Source organism: Narcine bancroftii, chromosome 8, assembly GCF_036971445.1.
Source record: "Narcine bancroftii isolate sNarBan1 chromosome 8, sNarBan1.hap1, whole genome shotgun sequence".
Taxonomy (NCBI): domain Eukaryota; kingdom Metazoa; phylum Chordata; class Chondrichthyes; order Torpediniformes; family Narcinidae; genus Narcine; species Narcine bancroftii.
The window spans coordinates 27,689,146-27,712,174 of record NC_091476.1 but is presented as its reverse complement, the minus strand read 5'-3'; the positions used below and the strand labels follow the sequence as shown (position 1 = coordinate 27,712,174).

The 23,029-nt window shown below is 38.1% G+C and overlaps 1 protein-coding gene across 5 annotated transcripts in view; it reads left to right on the top strand.

Annotated features, from left to right (window-relative positions):
* The window catches only part of LOC138740546 (transmembrane gamma-carboxyglutamic acid protein 3), a 42,414-nt gene that overhangs the window by 9,747 nt on the left and 9,638 nt on the right, over positions 1-23,029 (top strand). For 3 of the 5 annotated variants that reach the window (XR_011342982.1, XR_011342980.1, XR_011342983.1), the window contains exons 2-4: positions 12,207-12,249; positions 14,303-14,463; positions 16,413-17,169. Coding sequence is in view for 1 of the 5 variants with exons in the window: in XM_069893358.1 (XP_069749459.1) it covers position 12,249; positions 14,303-14,463; positions 16,413-16,967 (717 nt within the window). In the remaining 4 variants the exon portion in view is untranslated. The other 2 variants (XR_011342981.1, XM_069893358.1) reach the window with 2 other exon arrangements.

Sequence of the window (23,029 nt, the reverse complement as noted above, 5' to 3'; positions counted from 1 at the left end):
AACGGTGAAGGATAGAATCAAATCTTGTCTATTTGCTGTTGTTCAAAATATTAGACTGTGCCCATTTTTAAGAAAATAAACAAATATTGAAATGTTTTATTTTTCTATTAAGTTAATTCACCTTTTATTGGCCTAGCTCAGGGGTGGCCAAACCGCGGCTCACAAGCCCATAGGCAGCTCTTTGACGTATAATGTGCAGCTCACGGAAATATGTTTTCTGAGACAGGAATCGCTCGAGCCAGTGCTCATAATGGTAGTTTTAGTGGGGCATGGCTTGCAATAAGCTGTCTTGTGGCTCTCAAACATCTGAAGTTTATCGTACGTGGCTCTTAAGTCAAGAAAGTTTGGCCACCCCTGCCCTAGGCCATTGTGAACTGTATTTATGAATGGTGAGAGGATCTGATTCGCTTGTAGAATCTTTCTGACTCCCTTCTGGAAATATTTGACCTGTGCTCCTTCTATTAACACAGTTGTAATCAAGAGTTGTGGGGCAGAAAATAATTATGATGTCTCTAAAATAACAATTGGCTTGATTGTACTTTAATTTCTTTGATGAAGAATTTAATGGACTTGGGTTAGAGATGATTTACTGGCATTATTTATCCACGTGGCAGGTGAAGTCATTCTTAGTGTGTGAGACCAGGTATTGTTTTTAGGCTTTTTACAATTTAATTTTTTTCTATTCTTCAAATTATATGCATGACTACATTTTACAGCAGTAGTGAATACATAGTGATTCAATGTAAGAACCATGGCTGAATTTTGTATTGTTTTAAACCAACATAAGAAAATAGGAGTGAGAGTTAGCCAATCAGTTCAAGCCTGCCCTGTTCAATATTATTACAGTTGATCTGCTCATGGTCTCATCCCCTCTTTGCCAGTTGACTATAATCTTCAATTCTCTGATCTTTCAAAACTCTTTTTAAATACTGCAAGACCATAATATTTGCTCCTGGAGAAGTAAATTCCAGGAATTCACTGCCCTCTGGGAGAAGTTCCTGCACAGCTAATTTTTAAATCACGTGGCCTCTAATCTTGTAAATGTGTCTCCTCATTTAAGATTCTTTCAGTAGTGGAAATATGTCAGTATCTGCCTTGCCTCTTAAGGATATTGCATGTTTCAATAAGATCAATTGTTGGGGGGGGGGGGGGGGGGAATAACTCCTAAACTCCAAAGAATATTAATTTATTTTCTTTAGGCTCTTCCATCTATGGGGACATAAATGTGAATGGTAGTGTTTATTGTTCCACTGATGTAGATAAGCCAAATAAATTCAGCTATGTACCTCATAATCAGATGTATATCTTCTACCAACATAGTATTGAGTGTGTAAGTACTTGCACCCTTGAAGGGACTGACTGCAGATACTGTTATGCTACCTAGATCTTCCATAAAAGATATGTAAATTGTGCCTATTAGCTACCCAAAAGTAAACAGGGTTATTCTTGCAATGAAAGTATATTTTACATGTCAACAGCTTTAGCAATAAGTTCAGTAAGTCAGCATTAATCGATAAACCTGTTGATGATTGGTGTATGAGTTCTGTGAAAAATGCAAGTTTTGGTACATCCCAATTTGAAAATGAAAACAGAAATGAATGTACCTTGCTTCCGAGAACTGTTAATTGCATTCGTGATGCAGAGCATACTTCAAGGGGTAAGTATATCAAGGGATACAAAAAAAATGCATGATTTAAAATTCCATCCATTGGATAGGTAGCTTAGGTTAAGTATTCATTGAGATTTATTGCTAGGAAATGATTTTTAAAGGGGTTTTGTGGCTGCTGTGAATATGGGATTTGGATATTCTGTTCTGTTGCATGTATAGTTAATAAAGAAGAGTCGTGTAGATCTTCCTTGTGTAGTGGGGCATTTAAGGTAATGTCACTATAAAGCACATTTTTGTGATCTTTATATGTGGGAATTTGATGTTCATATTATTGGCCATGCAACAGTGTCCATATATCAGAAAAAGTGACTTGTCTGTAAATGGTTTTGGGATATTTTAAACTTCTGAAGGATGCTAAAGAAATCCAATTTATTCATGGAACACGTGGCATAGTTGAAAGTGACACTGAAAATTCATTGAAATGGATGATGCAAACTTGCATGAAATCAGAACTTGCATAGATACACCAAGCAAGAATTTCATTGTACATTGTACTTGTGTACATGGAGAAACTCATTAAGTGATTTTTGAGAGCAATGTACTTTTACAGAGCTTGGTGCCTTTGGTTGTATAGAAAAAGCATGTTATAATTTTTAAAACACAACTGATTTTCAGAAGTAACTTCTTGATGCAGTATTGATTTGTTCTGTAAATTTAAATGTCTTGATGATTCATTTTACACCGCCTCTATTTAAAAAAATTTAGACATGCAGCATAGAAACAGACCCTTCCGGCCTGTGACCCAAATAACCCAATTAAACAATTACCCCCATATGTTTTGAAAGCTGAGAGGAAACCAGAGCACCGGGGAAAACCCACGCAGATACGGGGAGAAGATACAGTGCTGGATTCAAAACCGGGTTGCTGGTGTTGTAACAGGGCTAAAACCATGCCACCCTTATAGTCATTATATTAACAATTATTAAAAACTTATCTGTAGCATTTGATTGGCTGCATTATCATAAACTTGCAATTTAGACAGTTGCAACTTTTAGTTATTTCAGTGTTCTTGACATTCATATGTCATGTTGTGAAACTGATTAAACATTACGGTGCATTTGTATCTCGTTTATTGATTTTCCTCACACTGTGATGCTTATGGTGGGGTTTTTAAAGTTAATCTTGTTCGAAATATCATTGATGCTTAATATAATTTGGGGAATTTTTATGGAGCTATTATTATAATAGCTTAATATACCAGGCAAAATTATTTTAACTAAAATCTTTGGCACATAGCTTTGTGAGCGCAATTGATGGAAAGTAATGGGAATGAAGAATTTTGAAAAAACTCCTGAAGCAATGGAACATACTAGATTTTTATTTAATTTTGTTTTGTAAGTAGACCAGAAACAAGATTTGAAGGATTCAAACAATTATTTGTATGTAAAGAGGCTGACCATTATTTCTTGGATTTGCACCATAGAATGCTGATTTTAAGCAGGACCTGGAGTATTATATTCAGTTCAGGGTTCAATACTTAAGGAAAGAGAATGAGGATCCAGGGCAAATAAAATCAGGACAAGAAGGCTTAAACCAAAAGAACGCAATGAATCCACTTAGTTCAAGATTAAGAGGAATTTTAATTCAACTGTTTAAGATGATCGATTAAATCAAAAGATAAGAAGGAAATTATGAGATGATGAAAGATTAAGAGAACTTAACCAGAAAACCAGAGATTGGACCTTCACGGGTGCAATATGAAAGACTTCTTCATATGAAGGTTAGTGGAAATCCAGAACTCATTTCCTTTAAAGGATATTGAAGCCATATCTACTGAACTTTTATTGAACAAGGTTAGAGATATTTACAAGCAGAATACAGATGGGAGAGGGAAGAACCCTTTTGGAGGGTTGGGGAGGGGAGAAAGAAATGGCAATAAATGTAAGAACAATTGGTGGTGCTGCTGTACCATCGGCATTGCTGCTGGTGCGGTCCTGGGAGAGCGGAGATAAAATGCTGCTCTGCAGGGTCCAACCAGCCGGGTGTAATGTTTCCAGCTCTGTACAGGCTTTAAATGGCCTGCGGTGAAGAAAGCAAATGCAGTGCTGGCATTCATTTCAAGAGGAATAGAAAATAAGAGCAGGGATGTGAAGTTGGGGCTTTTCAGGCACAAAATATTATGAGCAGTTTTGGATTAGTCGTGGTTATAATGGATCCACATGCAAAATGCTGCAGGAACTCTGCATCTGTGGAAGGCATTGGACAGTTTTGTGTATAAAAATCTATGAGGAGTGGAAGGAAAGGCTCAAAGTCAGAGTAAAAGAGTTGAGTGATGAGCACGAGTGATGTGAATACAGGTGGGAGGGGGATGAAGGTGGTGTGGGGGTGGAATGGCAATAATATACGAAGCCAGGAGAGAGGCAGAGGCCTAATGAAAATGCACTCTGTTAGGAGAGGATAGTAAATCATGGAAGGAGATGAAGACCTGGAGCTAAGAAATGTATGGGTGACTGGCAGGTTGAGAGGGTGAGGGCATGTTAGAAAAGGTGCTCGAGGAATCAGGGAAAGCAAGGAGGAAAGAGCTGGAAAGGAACGGTTACTTGAAATTTGAGAAATCGCTGTTGATGCTGTTCAGTTGGAGATTAGCAAGATGGAACTTTAGGTATTGTTCTTCTAATTTGCATGTGGCCTCAATTTGGCAATAAATTCACAACCATGTCAGTAAGAGAATTTGAAGTGGAATTGGGCTGAGTACCCACCAGGAGATCCTGGCTGTTGTGGTGGATGGTTAATGTACGTTAAGGTTGGAAAAAGAAGAGGAATGTTTTAGAAAGGATAAGAAATTTTAGCTTCCGCTGTTGGGAGAATAAATTAGTGAACACAACTGTTGACTACCTATGCAACAACTGATAGGGATATGCATAGAAATTTGCATTTGAATTACAATCTTTGGCTTGGCTTCGCGTACGAAGATTTATGGAGGGGTAAATGTCCACGTCAGCTGCAGGCTCGTTTGTGGCTGACAAGTCCGATGCGGGACAGGCAGACACGGTTGCAGCGGTTGCAGGGGAAAATTTGTTGGTTGGGGTTGGGTGTTGGGTTTTTCCTCCTTTGTCTTTTGCCAGTGAGGTGGGCTCTGCGGTCTTCTTCAAAGGAGGTTGCTACCCGCCGAACTGTGAGGCGCCAAGATGCACGGTTTGAGGTGATATCAGCCCACTGGCGGTGGTCAATGTGGCAGGCACCAAGAGATTTCTTTAGGCAGTCCTTGTACCTCTTCTTTGGTGCACCTCTGACATGATGGCCAATGGAGAGCTCGCCATATAACACGATCTTGGGAAGGCGATGGTTCTCCATTCTGGAGACGTGACCTACCCAGCGCAGTTGGATCTTCAACAGCGTGGATTCGATGCTGTCGGCCTCTGCCATCTCGAGTACTTCGATGTTAGGGATGAAGTCGCTCCAATGAATGTTGAGGATGGAGCGGAGACAACGCTGGTGGAAGCGTTCTAGGAGCCGTAGGTGATGCCGGTAGAGGACCCATGATTCGGAGCCGAACAGGAGTGTGGGTATGACAACGGCTCTGTATACGCTTATCTTTGTGAGGTTTTTCAGTTGGTTGTTTTTCCAGACTCTTTTGTGTAGTCTTCCAAAGGCGCTATTTGCCTTGGCGAGTCTGTTGTCTATCTCGTTGTCGATCCTTGCATCTGATGAAATGGTGCAGCTGAGATAGGTAAACTGGTTGACCGTTTTGAGTTTTGTGTGCCCGATGGAGATGTGGTGGGGCTGGTAGTCATGGTGGGGAGCTGGCTGATGGAGGACCTCAGTTTTCTTCAGGCTGACTTCCAGGCCAAACATTTTGGCAGTTTCCGCAAAACAGGACGTCAAGCGCTGAAGAGCTGGCTCTGAATGGGCAACTAAAGCGGCATCGTCTGCAAAGAGTAGTTCACGGACAAGTTGCTCTTGTGTCTTGGTGTGAGCTTGCAGGCGCCTCAGATTGAAGAGACTGCCATCCGTGCGGTACCGGATGTAAACAGCGTCTTCATTGTTGAGGTCTTTCATGGCTTGGTTCAGCATCATGCTGAAGAAGATTGAAAAGAGGGTTGGTGCGAGAACGCAGCCTTGCTTCACGCCATTGTTAATGGAGAAGGGTTCAGAGAGCTCATTGCTGTATCTGACCCCACCTTGTTGGTTTTCGTGCAGTTGGATAACCATGTTGAAGAACTTTGGGGGGCATCCGAGGCGCTCTAGTATTTGCCAAAGCCCTTTCCTGCTCACGGTGTCGAAGGCTTTGGTGAGGTCAACAAGGGTGATGTAGAGTCCTTTGTTTTGTTCTCTGCACTTTTTCTTGGAGCTGTCTGAGGGCAAAGACCTGTTTGCGCGAAAGCCGCACTGTGATTCTGGGAGAACATTCTCGGCGACACTAGGTATTATTCTATTTAGGAGAATCCTAGCGAAGATTTTGCCTGCAATGGAGAGCAGTGTGATTCCCCTATAGTTTGAGCAGTCTGATTTCTCGCCTTTGTTTTTGTACAGGGTGATGATGATGGCATCACAAAGGTCCTGAGGCAGTTTTCCTTGGTCCCAGCAAAGCTTGAAAAACTCATGCAGTTTGGCATGCATAGTTTTGCCGCCAGCCTTCCAGACTTCCGGATGGATTCTATCCATACCTGCTGCTTTGCCACTTTTCAGTTGTTCAATTGCCTTGTATGTCTCTTCCTGGGTGAGGACCTCATCCAGCTCTGGCCTTAGGGGCATGATAAACCCACAGATAACACATGAATGCATGTGTAAGGGCATCATTGCCATGCTTAATGATTATTGGGGATGATCATGGGAGGGGGGGGGGGAGACCTCATCCTCTTGGCCTCCCCACCATCTCCCAACCATCTTCTCCAATCAAATAAACCAACAAAGAATTGGATCATTAAGACTTGGGAGCATAAATTGGCCATTCAGTCAAACAAGTCTGATCTGCCATTCAAATCATGGCTAATTTATTTTTTACTTTCAACCCCATTCTCCTGCTTTCTCCCCATAAACTTTGACGCCAAAACTGATCAAGAATGTATCAACCTCTGCTTTAAATTTGCCCAATGGCTTGACCTCCACTGCCATCTATAGCATCAAAACATTAGCAGTATTAGTGCCAGAATCTAGTTCAACTTGCATGCATCGATAAGAGCAAAGTTGCAGTTTTTTGGTGGGAGAGATCAAATTCTAATGTTATAGATTTGATATGAAGGCACTAAATGTCAGAGTATGTAAATTAATCTTTGAAAAGGAAGGCCAGGATGAGGTTTTTGGTACAAGATGTCAACATGTTTAAAAGTAATTCCTTTGTTCACCTGTCATTGGTAATGGTTATGGAAAATTCTTACATCAAGGAAGGCAGATATGTAAGTACAGTATATCTGTCATGAATGGCATACAATAACAACTATTATTTTGGAAAAGAAATTGCAGACTATTAATTGTGGGATCATTTCTCTATGTTGATTTGAATGATAGTTTTCTAACAGTACCTGTGGTATTTAAAATGTATAAACCAATTCATGAAATGCCTCACCATATACTGACAATACAGAGTTTAAAAATAAGAGCTGTTTTAACACTTGATGATATGCTGAGTATTTTTAGAAAGAGTGTAACACCAGAGAAGCTTGTGGGATTTTCAGCTGTCTTCACCGTGTGCTGCATCTGCTGTGATTCTATTGTGACCATGCATAGTGATAGACTTGAATGACCATTGGGGGAGGGGAGGACATTTTTAAAAACTCTTCCGTTGATCTTGGACTTTATCAGGATTTACTGGATTTTTAAAAAAATCAGGAATAAATATGAAGTTTGGACAAAAATGTTTCTGCAGTTCTCATTGCTTTTGCATGGAACAACACAGATGGACATATTGCTAACCTCTAAAAAAGGATGCAGGAGTCGATGTTTCACAATTAGTCTGCACTTTTTGGTTGGTAGCATGCTTTTTTTTTTATTTGCAGATTTTTTTTAAAGTCAGTTAGTCCCACTTCATAGCTCATTAGCTGGGCACATCAGCATTGATTAAATTTTGTGACTGGCTGCACCAACACCAATTAGCCCTATGTAAAAGAAGAGTTAATGCAGGTCATTATTGCACATTAATCATTGTGGTTTTGATCACTAGTGACACAGAAAACACTTGTCTCTTCATCTCCTTTCGAAGTTTGAACAAATAATAAGTAGAATACAAGTCAGGCAGTGTAGGAACAGCAAGAAAGTAGGGTATATGAAGCCATATGATTAGTCAACTTCACACTGGCAGCCAATAGATCAGCTACTCTTTCAGAGGATGGCCTAGAATTGGAATCTTTGCTGCAGAGGGGGTAGGAATAAATTAACCTAGATATTACCTGATATAAGGAAAAAGTTGCATGCTGTAGGAAGGGGTGGAATACTTGGAGTCTGAAGAGTTTTCTGCTGTACAGCTCGCTACCAGTGATTGTGAATTATTTCTATAACCGTTGTCCTCCATAGATTGTTGTATCATCTCGATGGGGGAATGGCAACAGATCAATGGACAAAGAATAAGTTCTTCAGATGACTAATTAGACCTGATTTCTGTTGTTCCTGTTGAGCCAATTGTAATCCACAGTCACCTTCCCTAAGTAGTGGAGTTTTTTTTCCCCAAGGCTAATTATGTTATTCTCCTTTGAAAGTCCATAATCTTCCACCAATTCTTTTCATTCTATTACTGTTTTCACTATGAAGGGAAAAGTTCGGTGGGTTCAAAGAATAGCGAGTCTAGACATGGGCTGATGCAGAAAGAATCTTTATTGAAACACAGGTGAGGGGATTACAACAAGGATTACACAAGCATGTGCACTCAATCACACAACATAGTGCAACCAGTCATATCAGACTTAACACTACTGATGCCAGCAACTGCTTACACTCTTACAAGCACAGAACAACCCAGCCATATCGGACTTAATGCTACTGATACTAGCAACTGTTAATACAGACTTATCATGAGCAAGGGCTACAATACGCTACCCACTGTTCCTTTTTTCTAATGTGGGCATGGCTTGGATGTTATCTATAACGACAACAGCCCTGATCCCTGTGTAGTGCACACCTTAATGATGACCCCTCCAGCATTGTCCACAGGAGGGTTTATATCTGGTCCAAAATACAAAAGAGGAAGAGCTACCGCACATGGTGGACTTTATATTACAGTAAACTGGAGGGTCTGGCACAGACAATGACTCGATGATCAAAAGGGTCAATGACCAGGTGTGCACCAATGTGCAGGCAGAATCCAACCTTGATCGGCAGGTGATGCAACTTCTGACCGAGTTCCAAACAGAGAGGTCTCATGAACCCCCCACCACAATCCACATTCCCATCAGGTTCTAGATGGAGAGGTTACATCATCCCCACAATCTACATTCCCACCAAGTTCCAGACAGAGAGGTCACATGACCCTCCACAATCCACACTACAGGCAATTAATGGTGCCAGACAAAAACATGTAGGTGATTTGATTTCTAAATGTGTTTGTAATGTTTGATTTGTGTTGGTGTGGTGCATTTGCTTAGTCACTAAGCAATTCAATTTTCATGGTGATAAAGCAAATTAATTAATGGAAAGATTGGTGAATGGAAAAATTGGTAATGTCATCAAATTTCTTAATGACAACCTGGCAGAATGGGAAATCTGTTACCTTCTTTCCTTCCACTTCCTTTTATTCCTACTTGCTGTCTGGATGGAGGCTGGGTTATTTTCTCAGGAGTGTGAGGTTACTAAATAGCAGACCACTATGAATCTTCACATCTGGTCTGCTGTTTTCTACATTACTTCTCCAGACCAAGCCGGAAAGATCACATTTACCCAAATTTTTTTTAAAAAATTGAATTTCATCAATTCTTTGTAAGTAAAATGCTGATTGATTAATAAAATGTCAGTTGGAGAATTTGTTAGGTGTATACAGATCTTTCTGTAGTTTACATAAGGGTGTAGCCAAAGGTTGGATTATGTATTTCCATTTCCAATGATCAGCAAAGCTTGTATTCCCTGGCATTTTTTCTTTAGTCACTATTTCTGCAGTATGACAGAGTAAATAAAGAAAGATTATTTTCTATGGTGGGAGAGACTCTAGGACAAGAGGGCACAACTTCAGGATTGAAAGGTGCTGACTTAGAACAAATATGTGGAGTAATTTCTTTAGCCATGGGGTGGTGAATCTGTGGTTATGGGGAGAAGGCCAGGAAGTGGGGCTGAGTGGGAAAGTGGATCAGCTTATGACTTGACTTTCTCATAGGAAGACCACAGTCAGTACGAATGGAAACAACGTCCCCTGATTATGAACACAACACCCCAAGGATGCGTGCTAAGCCCACTGCTCGTTATATACCCACGACTGTGGCCGGGCACAAATCCACTGCCATCGACAAGTTTGATGATTATACAACAGTTGTCGGCAGAATCACAAGCTGCAATGAGGAAGCGTCCAGGAGGGAGATGGATCAGCTCGTTCAATGGTGTAACGACAACCACATTGCGCTCAATGTCAGAAAAACCAAGGAGATGGTTGTGGACATCAGGAGGAAGTCAGTGGAACACAACTCAGTCCTCATCAAGGGCTCAGTAGTGGAAAAGGGTAAAGAACTTTAAATTCATGGCTATCAACATATCGGACGATCTGTCCTGGAGTCTCCACGTTGATGCAATCACAAAGAAGGCTCGTCAGCGGCTATACTTAGTGAGATGTCACTAAAAACTCTTGTAAACTTCCACAGGTGTACTGTGGAGAACATTCTGGCTGGCATCATCACTGCCTGGTACAAAGGTGCCAACTCTCAGGACAAGAATATACTCCAGAGGGATGTTAACTCAGCCTGCAACATCATAGGCTCTAAACTTCACTCCATTGAGGACATCTACATGAGGCGGTGTCTTATAAAAGCAGCCTCTATCCACCCAGCCCATGCTATTTTCACCCTGCTACCATCAGGAAAAAGGTACAGGAGCCTAAAGACAAGCACTCAACGGCACATGGACAGCTTCTTCCCTGCTGCCATCAGATTCCTGAATAATTAATGAACCAAAGATGCTGCTTCACTTTTCATGCACTATTTTTTAAAAGTAATATTGTAAGATGGTTATATGATATCCCTCAAATCACCAAATTTCATGATTTGTTCATGACAATAAATTCTGATTAAATGGCAGGGCAGACTCGCTGTGCTGAATAGCCTATTTCTGCTCTGATGTCTTGTGGTTTTATATAGAAAGAGAAGGGGGTACTCAACTTTAAGGGAGGGTAAGGAGGATCGTCTGCAAGAAATCTTGTGCAGCAATGGTGTTTGGAGAGCAATTCTCCTTCATAAACCTCTGCAAGGAATGAGATTATACATTTATTAGAACTTTTATATTGAAAATGAATATAACATATTGATTGCAATCTTAAAGGGGGATCACTATGGCATTGCTGGCACCTGTTAAGGTCTTATTGGCCATTAAGTTGTGTTTCTTTTCTGTATATCTAAGTTGGGACAGGGGATAGCTGTGTCGTTTGCAGGAAATTGTTTAATTGGAGGCCATTCTCTGTGTGGGTGGATGAAGGGTAATCTTCAAACAAGACAAGATAGTAGTTTTGGAAAGGGTGCAGATTTCCCACAAGGGAATGATATTTTTGACTGCACTTGGATTGTTTTGACAGATAAATTCAGCAAATTATTACATCATAAAAGCTTCTAAATCCTGAATTTGCCATTGCTATGTGTCCATACTTGGTGCATCATATTATTCACTTCCCAATTTACAGAAATCAAGCTTGACACTTTTATTTTGGGTCAGCTTGCTATTCCTTCCATATCTAAATCACTGTAATAATGACAAGATAAAATATTGAACAGAAATATGGATTGAGCTCTTGCTTTGATGTGTCATTCTAGGCATCTGAGAGTACCTAATATAAAATCGTTAGGATGTAAATGTACTTTTTGATTACTGGTGTTAAATGCTTGCTAGAATGTTATCCAACTGCTGAACTGTATTCATACTATTCCATTCCAAAGTTTGAAAGTAATTGGCAATTTAATAAGTTGGTGTAACATTCAGGAAATCATGAATTCTTTCCATGTATAGATGGTCAATATTCAAATGTATGAAACTGATTTAATGCTCATTGCATTTTATTTTTAATTGTTATGTGTGGCACCTAAATTTATTTGGAGCTCCTTGTTCATTTAAGTATTTAAATACAAGTTAATGCTTTAACCTATTTTTACTTATAACCCATTTCTAATTATAAATCAGTTATCAAATATTTACAAATTAACATTCTTCCTCTTGGATAGAAGCTAAAATGGGAAGAATAAGAATAGGTTTTCATAGACTTGTGAATTTCCATTCCCTGTCAGTCATTTTGCACTAGCTTTTGCTTTTTGACACACACTTCATTGTGGGTCACTTTTTTGGAAAGTTTGTCCCTTCTGCATGAACATGCTGTGTATATTGGGAGCTTCCCACCACCCCCCCCCCCCCCCACCCCAGTCTTTTATCTTCATTAAGGAAAGTAAGTTGAGGGAAAATAATATTACTTTTGTCTTATTTACAGGTATATGCGTTCTATCCAGAGAACCTCTCCAGGCAAGCAAGAAGTGAGTATTCATTTTAAATATTATCTCATAACTTTAAATACTCTTTCTTCCATTATTAACCACACTGTCCCAAAAGGTTCCAGGATTTCTTTAGGGGATTAATAACCTTGATCTTTCAAAAACAAACTTGTGAAGAAATGTGCAATGGCGATGAAAGGTTTTGACCCAAAATTCTTGACAATTCTTTTCCCCTCGCTGATGCTACTCTACCTGCTGAGTTCCTCCAGCAGATTATTTACTTCTACTTAAAATACAACTGGCCTAATGAGCATAAAATGCTGAGTCAACTAGAGATTTAATTATGGCAATTAGGATAATTTGAAGAACAAATTGAAATTTGCATGTGATTGCATTAAGTCAAGATTAGACGAGGTGTCTAGGAATTCCTCTGTTTACAGAGGATAATGCAACTATAGATCAAGATGCTGTACATGTTGATTACTGAATACCATCAAAAGAGAGCTAGACCTAAATCCTGCCATGATGAATCATTGGGTAACAGAATATGTAAAATATTAAAATAAATACTCTTTGTCAAGTGAACTAGTTTGAAGTTTTCTAGGCTTTTACTTAACTACTAAATTTGTCCTGAATTTCTTGTTTGGCTGTGCTGGGTGATGTCAAGCCTGGAGATTGGTAAGGACAGTTTGCTAAGTGGCTGATGTTGTGCAACATGAAATCATAACTCAGTAGGTTAGCTGGTCTTCTATGCCTCTCATTTTGAAATGAGAGTGGCACTACTCCCATGGCCTCTTTTGAGCTGCTCCCAGTTACTGATGTTGAAAATGTGTTATTCTTACCCACATTATAACACATGATAGTTCCACTTTATTTTGTCAGATCTGGATTACATCTCAACACTCCCCAAACCCAACCTGATTTTTACTTTAGAGGCCTCTTCTCTTCCTTGCTTCACCCCAACCCCACCCACCTCTATCACCAATCCATTACCTCTGATTTCCTCCCCCCCCTCCAGCAGTATGCACAGAAAGGAAGACTGCAGCACATTGCATCAGAATCTCCCAGCTGCTCTGCTATCCTTGACTCATGCAGTCATGAGATTGGAGAGAGGAGGTCAGAAAATGAAGAGCCTGAGTATGCTGGCGAGGGGATATTTGGGAGATAATAAAAGAATGGAGAAGATGAAAGGAGAATTGTTTTTTTTAAATCATGATAACTGTAGAGTGAATGGAATATGAAAGGTTGCATAGATTTGTATTGAGTTGCATTGATCTGTGTAAAAGGGCCATCTACCTATGCTTCACAGACAGTGGTATTCCATAGGTCTCTGCTGTTCCATTTGAAGGATTTTTTTTACAAATGGAAAAAGATTAAAAGCCATTGATCTAACCTAATTACATGTTTGAAATCCAATTTTAATTTATCAGGATGAAGATAAATCCAGTGTTTTCTGAACGTATCCATGTCATAATAATACCATTCTCTAGCTATCTTACTGTCTTAATGTGTGGATTCATGCAGATAATTATCTTTTTCCTTCTTTTGCTCTGGCATTGCCACCTCATCATAATGAATTTGGAAGTTATACTTTTCAAATATTAGTGAGTCAGGATACTGATCCTAAACCATAGGATCATGACCTTGGAGAGAAAGACAGTTCAACATCCACAGTGGAATTTGGACAGAAATACTGATTGCTTGCACGTTCTTTAAATGAAAATGTGACCCTGCTGGTTTCCTGTTACCACGAGTGCTCAGGTAGAATTGTCATTGATCAACTCCTTTTTTTTAATCATTTTGTGTGTTTAGGTGTATTTTGTTTTTAGAAACTCAACAATTCATTTTGCTCACTTTAATATACCTAATTGGGATTTTTTTAAGAGCCAATCTCTTAAACCATGAATATGGTTGCTATCTGGCCATTGGAATACATCAAATCAAGGTTAATCCTGGATCCAAACAATGGTTTTGTGTCGATTAGTTTTTATATTAATTTACAAGTTATCATTTGTTTCTTCAAGCATTACGAAACTTTGTTAAAGGTACTTCTAATTATGTTATCAAGATTTAAATATTTCCATTCCCCTTGTAGTGTTTCTTACATCCAAAGATGCCAATTCCATTTTGAAGCGGTTTCCAAGAGCAAATGGTTTTCTTGAAGAGATTCGGCAAGGCAGTATTGAGCGGGAATGTATAGAGGAGATTTGTGTCTATGAAGAGGCAAATGAAGTGTTTGAGGACAAAGAGAAAACGGTGAGGGTGTTCTTCAGATGTAACTATCTAGCTTGATGGGGTAAGATCTACTCAAAACTTGATGTCCATCACTTACATACATTCTATTACTAATTCCACCAAGATTAAATGACAACCCTGAACTTTGAAGATTTCACACTGGTTCTTGTTTAATATACTGGTTTAGACAAAAATATACTATCTAATTTGGTACTAAACCACATAGCAGTTGTACAGCGTGATTATCAACATTTATTCTAGTTTGAGAAATGTATTTATTCAAGAGTAATCAATTAGATTTGGGTTAATCGTTCATGAACATCAATCTAAAATAAAATTTTGCAGAGTTGTAAATACTGTTCAAAAATTATTCAGAATATTCAAGTTTAACTTTTACGTTAATTACACCTCATACAGTGAGAAGAGTTCTACTGTGAGGAGTCTAACATGTCAACTTTAACATTCATACAGCACCACTTACAGAGTATAGTTATAATGAAAAGAAAAATCAATTACTGGCTGTGGGGAAGTAACATTCTTTAAGCCTATTTGTGCACCCTTTCAAACTTGGCCCTTTTCTCTGATAGGAGAAGGGAGAGTAGAGAATGTCTGGAGTGTGACAAGTCCTTCAATAGTTTGGCTGCATTTCTGAGATGTCGGGGGGTGTAGATGGAGATAATGGAGGGAAGTTTGCAATCCTGACCTTCTGTAGCTTTTGATCTTGAGCAGAGGAGTGCCCATAACCATACTGTGATGTATCCACCAAGTATGCCTTCAATTATGCACCTGTAGAAGTTGTTTCGGGACAAGGGAGATATGCCAGGCTTACTTGGTCTTCTAAGAATGTAGAGGCACTTCCTTTTTTTTTTTCAAATTTTATTTTATTAGCACATGTAACAAAATTGCATACAAAACTCGAAAATGTTATATATCAAAATCAAAACATGCATTTTAAAAATAATTTTCTCCCCCCTTCCACACTCCCTCCCATGCAGAAAACCCCCAAAGAAACAAAGTAATGAAATAAGGAAAAAAAAGAAAAAGGATAGACTAATTTTCTAGCAATACTAATTAATAAATCGTGACCTAATGATACTAATACTTAAAACTACAATTATATATTTTAAATATAAAGTATATAGTAAAATGAAACACTACTGTGTAATGTATAACACTTAATTCAAAATCTAAGTATATGTAAAAAAAACTTTCTTGACTATTGGATCAATATGCTTGTTTCAGGTTAACAGTATAACTTGAAACCACAATTTTCTGTTTAGAGTTCTGTCACAATTAACTACAAATTGTGGTCTAGCTTTTCCTTCCCTCACTTACTTTATTGTGGGCCATCTTGAGCATGGCTGATCCTATTTACAGTCAGTGAGGATCAGTAAATGTGTATCGAGTGGGAAGCTTGACTAATCCAGAATTCAGAGATGATGAAACTAGTTGTATCCTTCCTCTTGCCATATTAGTTCAGACTTTTTAAAAAAAACTTTATTTATTTGTTCAAAAAACAAACAATATATGACATATGCAGCAATTAAACCCTTCAGCCAACTTTTTAGACTTGTGAATCAGTGCAGACTGGGCAATCAAATTTTAAGGAGTTGTTGATCTGTGCCTCTAATAAGGTTAAGCCCTTGATCAAGCATATTTTTCTCTTTCTTCATTGTGGATCCAAATGTGCATGTATGGGGAAATGTGCATTGAAAAAAAATTGACAGAGGAGGGCTTGTACATCTTATTTTGGTTATTCCCTGCAATATGAATCAGTAGTATTCAGAGCAGCTTGTTGTCTTTGGGGAAATGTATTAACTAAGATCAAAAATCTAATGCAAATAAGTATAATTAACACTTGCATGTTGTCGAATAGATTATATGGATTTGTAATAAAGTGTAGTCATTATAAGAGCTGAAAGACGATATTTTGATCTGGTTTCAGAACTGCATTTTTCATTTTTAAACAGATGGAGTTCTGGAAAGGATATACCAGTAATCTGTATACAACTCCAAGCAACAACTCTGGTCTGCGAGTAGAGCGCACAGATGCTATCTATGTTGTCGTCCCTCTCCTGGGAGTAGCACTGTTAATTGTTATTGCACTGTTTGTGATCTGGAGGTGTCAGCTGCAAAAAGCAACTCGACGCCGGCCAACATACTCTCAGAGCAGATATCTGACAAGCCGTACAACACGAAGCCTCCCTCGGGTTCTTGTGCATCGGGAGACATCACATGGTCAAACGGATCCACCACATCACGAACATGGTACTAGGCCTACCTTGGACCGCAGTGAGCCCAGTGGACAACCATCAAACAGAAATTTGTACACACAGGAACAGTCTGCATCTGTCTCTTCTAGACTGTCCAATGCGACCCCGCCACCTTCATATGAAGAGGTTACTGGACATGTTGAAAGTAGTGGGGAGGAAACAACTACACCATACAGTGACTCACCACCAAAATATGAAGAGATTGTTAGAGTACATCCAGCTACATCACGTCAGAATACCATTAACAAATAAATAACTGCTGGAGGTGTGGTGGAAATGTCTTCATCAGTGGATGATAAGACGCTGAAGAAAGAGACTTCCTGCTTTGTAAGAAACCTGCTTTGAGACAACTGTGGCTACCTGATATTGCTTGGGTAAAATTTACTTCCAGAAACTACGCAAAAGTTCAGGTGGCCCATTGAATTTGAGTAAAGCAGAAGTTTAGTCTAATGAGGTTGGTAAAACTCAGTTTTTTAAAAACAAAATTGGATTGTACTGTATCATGTTGAATACCTTGCAAAGACTATTCCAATTTATTATGCGGGTGATAGGTGTTTGACCCACTTGTACATGAAAAATACACAACTAAAGCCAGATGAAATTGAAGAATAGTTGGAATGGGCAGTGTAACCTTCTGTTACTAATGTAGGCAAACAAGTTGGTATATATGTGTGTGATTCTATTTCTTTGTCAATACAACACCACCACTGCCAATTATGTTACATTTTCAGTTTCACTTTACTCAAAGGCTTATATATAAGCACGAAAAGTTTAAAAACTGTGGGATTCCTAAAAATGCAGTAACCTTGCGTAGTACTTTGGAATTTGCAATGTAATTTTAAAAAATATATATAAGCACAGAAGAGAAGTTATGCCTTGTAAGCAGACTGTTGCCTCCTCAGTTTCTACTTCAAATACATTTCAGGGAATGAGACAAAGTTCTCATTTCAAGATATCTGCCATTTCTGAAACTTGCCACTGCCCTTCATATTCTAAGGTACGAGAACCTCGCTCTCCCTGTTCCTCCACAACCTTGGGAACTTGTAATAAATGCAGCCATTCTCTCTAGTCAATTGTTTTGAAGTTCAGAAAAGAAAAAAAAAATTAGGGCTGTTTGAAAGCTTTCAATTGGTCTTGCTGTCTATGATGAGAGTTGATAATTTCGGCAGATACTCGAAATGTGCATAATTATTATGCTAACCAGAAAGTAATTTACTGGTGCATTCGATCCATAAATAAATATTAACAGTAATTTTGGTTTTATCAAAAGAAGAACCATCTCAAATTTCTTTAGGCTACATTTTATTGAATACAAAAAAACTGAAAGTGCAGGTGTCTGCTTATTAAGCATTGAGGTAATTTGAATGGATTGCATGTTTATGAGGTAATGTTGATTTTCTACACCATTTCTATTACCATATAATACTAAAGATAGAAAAAAGCTCATCATTTCCAATTGGTACAATGCCAAAATTTTCTATTTATTATATTGCAATTCTAGCTAATTAAGCTTATCCACTAATTAAACGGTTGACAATTCCCTTGGTTTGGGCTAACAATATTTGTTATTTTGGCCTAATGGATTATTTTGACAGATTACTACTGATTCATATTAATACATTACAGTCTGTTTTAGTGATTGGATAAATATTTTGCTCCAAGATTACTTAATTAGCTTTTAATCAATGGAGGGATGATATCTGTTCTTCAGGATACTAAATACTTTTCTCATTGATTAGGATTTTATTGAAGATGAGACTGGTTCTTGCCATTCAAGCTTCATATTACGTGATCATTTGCATAACAGTGGTGGTGAATGATGTTCAACTACTGTGGATCTCAACTTGTGCTTCTGAGCACACTTAATGCAATCTGATTACATTTTGGATTGTATTAAAATTGGAAGTTTAGCATCAATAACTACAAAAGTTGTTTACATTTTACATTAAATTTCTTGCTCTTGTTTAGATCTCCATGGTATTTCTCCCCCTCCTCCATTGCTGAAACCTCTTCCAAACCTTGAAATCCCTGTACACTCAATTTTTCTGATTTGAATGCATTATCCTGTATCTTTGCTTTCACATTCTTTTGTCAGTAATAACGATCTTTTTACTTGTCTTGGTTACATACTTTGGAATTTTCTTTTTTAAAGAGATGGATTTTAAAGAAATTCTTATAGTCATAGGTAAGGATGATGACAAAACATTAAATCAGAGGGTGATTCAGTTCATACCCATCAGCGAACACTTATCTATACTAATTCCAACAGAAGAGAGTCCAGTTCCTGGAAAAAAAACATTCACTCCAAGTGGCAAGTAAAAGTTGGCATCGACCCCACACGGCCCCTTAGGTGTTATATAGGTCTTGGAGCAATATAAGAGGATGCTTCTTCACTCAGAGAATGACGGCTGAGTGGAATGATCTACTGGAAGAAGTAGTTGCGGCAGGGTCAATTCTGTCACTTAAAAGGAAGCTAGATGAGTACGTGGATGATAGGGGGTTGGAGGGTTATGGGCAAGGGAGTGGTTAGGTGGAACTAGTGGAGTTTCACGTAAATCGGTGTGGACTAGAGGGGCCGATATGGCCTGTTTCCGTGGTGTAAATTATTATATGGTTATTATATGGAGTCATACAGCACAAAAACAGGCCCTTTAGCTGACCATTTCCATACCGCCCTTTTTTATTAATCACATTTCTTCTCACATCCCTATTAATTTCCTTCCTGCTTTCCTATTCTGCCATCCACATACACCAGGGACAATTTGTTGTTGTCCATAAAACTACTAGTTAGTATGCCTATGGCATATGGGCAGAAACCAGAGCATCTGCAGGAAACCCAAGTTGTCAAAGTGCATGTTCCACACAAATAGCAACCAAGGACAGGATTAAAGCTTTGCACCTTGGAGCTGCAAAGCTGCAGCAATAACTGTGTGCAACTGTGCTGCTCTAATTATGCGTCATCTAATTATAAATCTGAGGTATGCTTTTTCATTAATTTAAAAATGGTGCAAAATAAATGAAAGTTGATGCAATTGTGAGAGTTCACACGTGGTGTACTTTAATTTTAATAGATGAGTTTTAAATTTTAATTCTGGGATCATTTTCTCAGATATATCTTGCATTGTTGACCTGTGTCTACAACTTATAATTGCTCTGTTTTAAAGATTCCACAACAACTGCATTCTTGTTGGTTAATGGGAGAAAAGAGATTAAATGGTTGTGAAACATTGATAACCTTGTAAAATCCCCATTATCCAGAATTCAAGCAACCAGCAAATAAATCGTGGAAAATAAATAGGTAAAAAAATATGAAAGGTTAAAAATTGGTGGACACCCCCCCCCACTAGTCAGTTTGGCAATCATGCAACACACAATCTTAAACAACCGGAAATTAATTTATCTGACATTTACCAATCCTCAAGGGTGCCTATATTGGGGGGGGGTTTAACTGTAAACTATAAACCTTATACAACCACTCCATCGGTTATTTAATGTTTCATTCCCAACAACTATCTATAAAAGAATTTTCTGTAAGTCAAAAAGGAACAACTTTCCCCAAAACCAAGATACTTGCTGATGTTACAATTTGATGAAGAGATTTGGAAAGACAAAATACCTTGGGAACAGATTGGTTTCAAATTTTGTTTGAAGTATAATGTTAATGATTATTAATTAAATTTAAATTTGAGAATGCTGTATTTAGACCATTGGCACTACTGATTACAATTATAACTGATGTTCACACTTAAAATTTCTATAGGGATGTTTTTGATTGTTATTTGACATAGGGGAAAAAGTGTCAATTTTCTTTGCAGGAGGGTACATTTCCAATTCTCTGGATTATGTGCATTAACAAAGGTCATTAATCACATCTCCAGTCTTCTATCCACACAGCAACTGCATTCTTTTGAGGGTTATTGGTAAGGAGGAACATTTGCTCAATTTGTGGTCTGGGGGAAAAGAGTCTGTGTCCATTTTTAGGTTGCAGTGGGGTTTTTTTCCGAAAGGCTGACCAAGAGCCAAACTTATTTTTGACATGGGAGAATTTGGATGAAGTTGGATCTCTGCAAATCAGGTCTTCCATGACAAGGAGCTTGCTTGTACTTTATATGCTCTGGAAATGAATTCAAGTGCTATTATTGGCTAAGCTCTCTTCCTTTCCCATTTCATTCATGAAAAAGTAACTTTGATATTCATTTTGAAAGTCAAATATGATTTCCTTGTGCTTTGAATTATGTGGAATGTGTTCTACTCACTCTAACCATCCTTTTGGTGTTGAATTACTGTTACACCTGAGGTAATTCCTTTTGCAAATGTGCAATTCAATAAAGTTGTGACTTTAAAAAAAAAACAGAGATCACCTTTTGAGATTTAGTAAAACAGTGCAGAATTCCACAGGATATAATGATTGTAATTTTGTTAAAAGTTTGGGATTGCAGTAACATCTTGTCACAAAGTGCCATATTTTATTGAATTTTTTTTGTGCTTTTGTAAACACATCTGTAATACCTTGAGCAGCATAAAAATTGTTCATATTTTTTATATCATTGGTTGCCTCACTGATTTTGGGGGAAAAAAGCCATTGGATCTAGGTTTTGGAACTAAAGATACGAATCTAAATTTGAACACAATACTAAGCAAGCCTTATTGCAATTGTATATGCTTCATGAAGTACTGCATGCTTGGAGTTTTGGTCTTCCTAACTTTCCCTAGCTACATATACTTCTCCATGGAGAAGGCACAGTGGAGATTCTCAAGCATAATTCCTTGATTAAGGCTTCTGAAGAGAGATTGACTAGTTACTAATGACTTAATTCAGGTCAAAAATAATTCTTCCTTCCTTGTGTTTCTCATCTGTTTTGTAGTCTTTCACTTGATTGACCATAAAATCCTCTTCTCTTTGCCTCTTTATTGCGGGACTGCTATGTTGGACTGCCTTGGCCTTGTTCTATTGCTACCTAACTAGTTATGGCATGAGAATCATTAGTAATAATTTATTTTCCTGCACACGCACTCTTATCTTTGCTGTTCTATTCTTGATCTCTTCCTATGTCTCATCTATCTGCTGTTCCTCAGCATAATCACTTGAAAATATACGTTTATTTGCATGAAAGTTGACTCCAAATTGTCAGCTTTTTTTTTAACCTGACAATCCAGCAGCTGAATATTAGAAAGACCCAAAGCCATTTTCTCAGTTTCCAGTACAGATTTTTTCTATCCCTGCTAACTTCATCTTTTTTTGGCAATCATCAGAATTGGAACTAGTTTATGTGCAACTTTGGGATTCTACATGAAACAGTTGTTTCAGATTCCAATAGTACCATAAAATTCCATCTGCTTGACAGCATCCATGAAACTGTTTAAAAACTCTCATCCATTGCCTCTGTTAGCTTCAGCTTTACAATATAGTCTGTGGTGGCAACCTTTGTTCTACTTTCTGAAAATGTGACTCCTGCAAACTTCAGCTGCTATTGTCCTATCCTCCACCAATTTCCAATCATCCATCACCTCTTTGCTCTTTGACTGACATTGGCTCCAATTAAGTAATGTTTCTAGCTTCAGAATCCTCTCAGGGTTCCTCCTTCCCTCTTTGTCATTTTTTTCAGTTCCATAACCCTTAGAGATATCTGTTCTCCAATAACTTAACTCCTGTGTGAATAAATATTTCCACTATTGAGCATTGCCTTCAGCTGATGTCTTAAATTCTGAAATCCTCTCCCAGAATATTTTCTTAAGACCCTCCTTGATTAATCCTTTTGTAATCTGAAATAAAATCTCATTGTGAATCCCTCCCTCTCATTTTATCATGAAGTGTGTGGGACATATTTGCTAATTGCACTATACAAATTGAAGTATTAGTTATTCTAGGATTGGTTTGTACTAGAATATTGAGAACATTTTTTTGATGCAATACCTTGAGGAGAATTTACAAGGTAGATTCCAGAAGACTATCTTCCCTATTTATTGGGAATAGAATAAGGGATATGGTCTCTGAAGAGATGGGCTATTTAGAACTTAAAAATATCTATTTAGAAATTTGTAAATTGTTGGAATTTACCTTCAAACTATACACATGCCAATTGTTAACTATTTTCAAGACAGAAATTGATATATTTTTGGGCTAAGGCAATCAAGGGGTGAAAAAAGTGGATTTAAGGTAAAGAATCAGCCAAAATTTTATCAAGCTCAAAGGATGTTCCTGTATTGCCAATTCCTGTTCTTAATTGCTGTATTGATGTGACCTATTAGATTAATACTGTCAATGTCTGTCTGAAGTTAGAGACTCAAATTGGTGATTATTTTTTCTTTCAAGG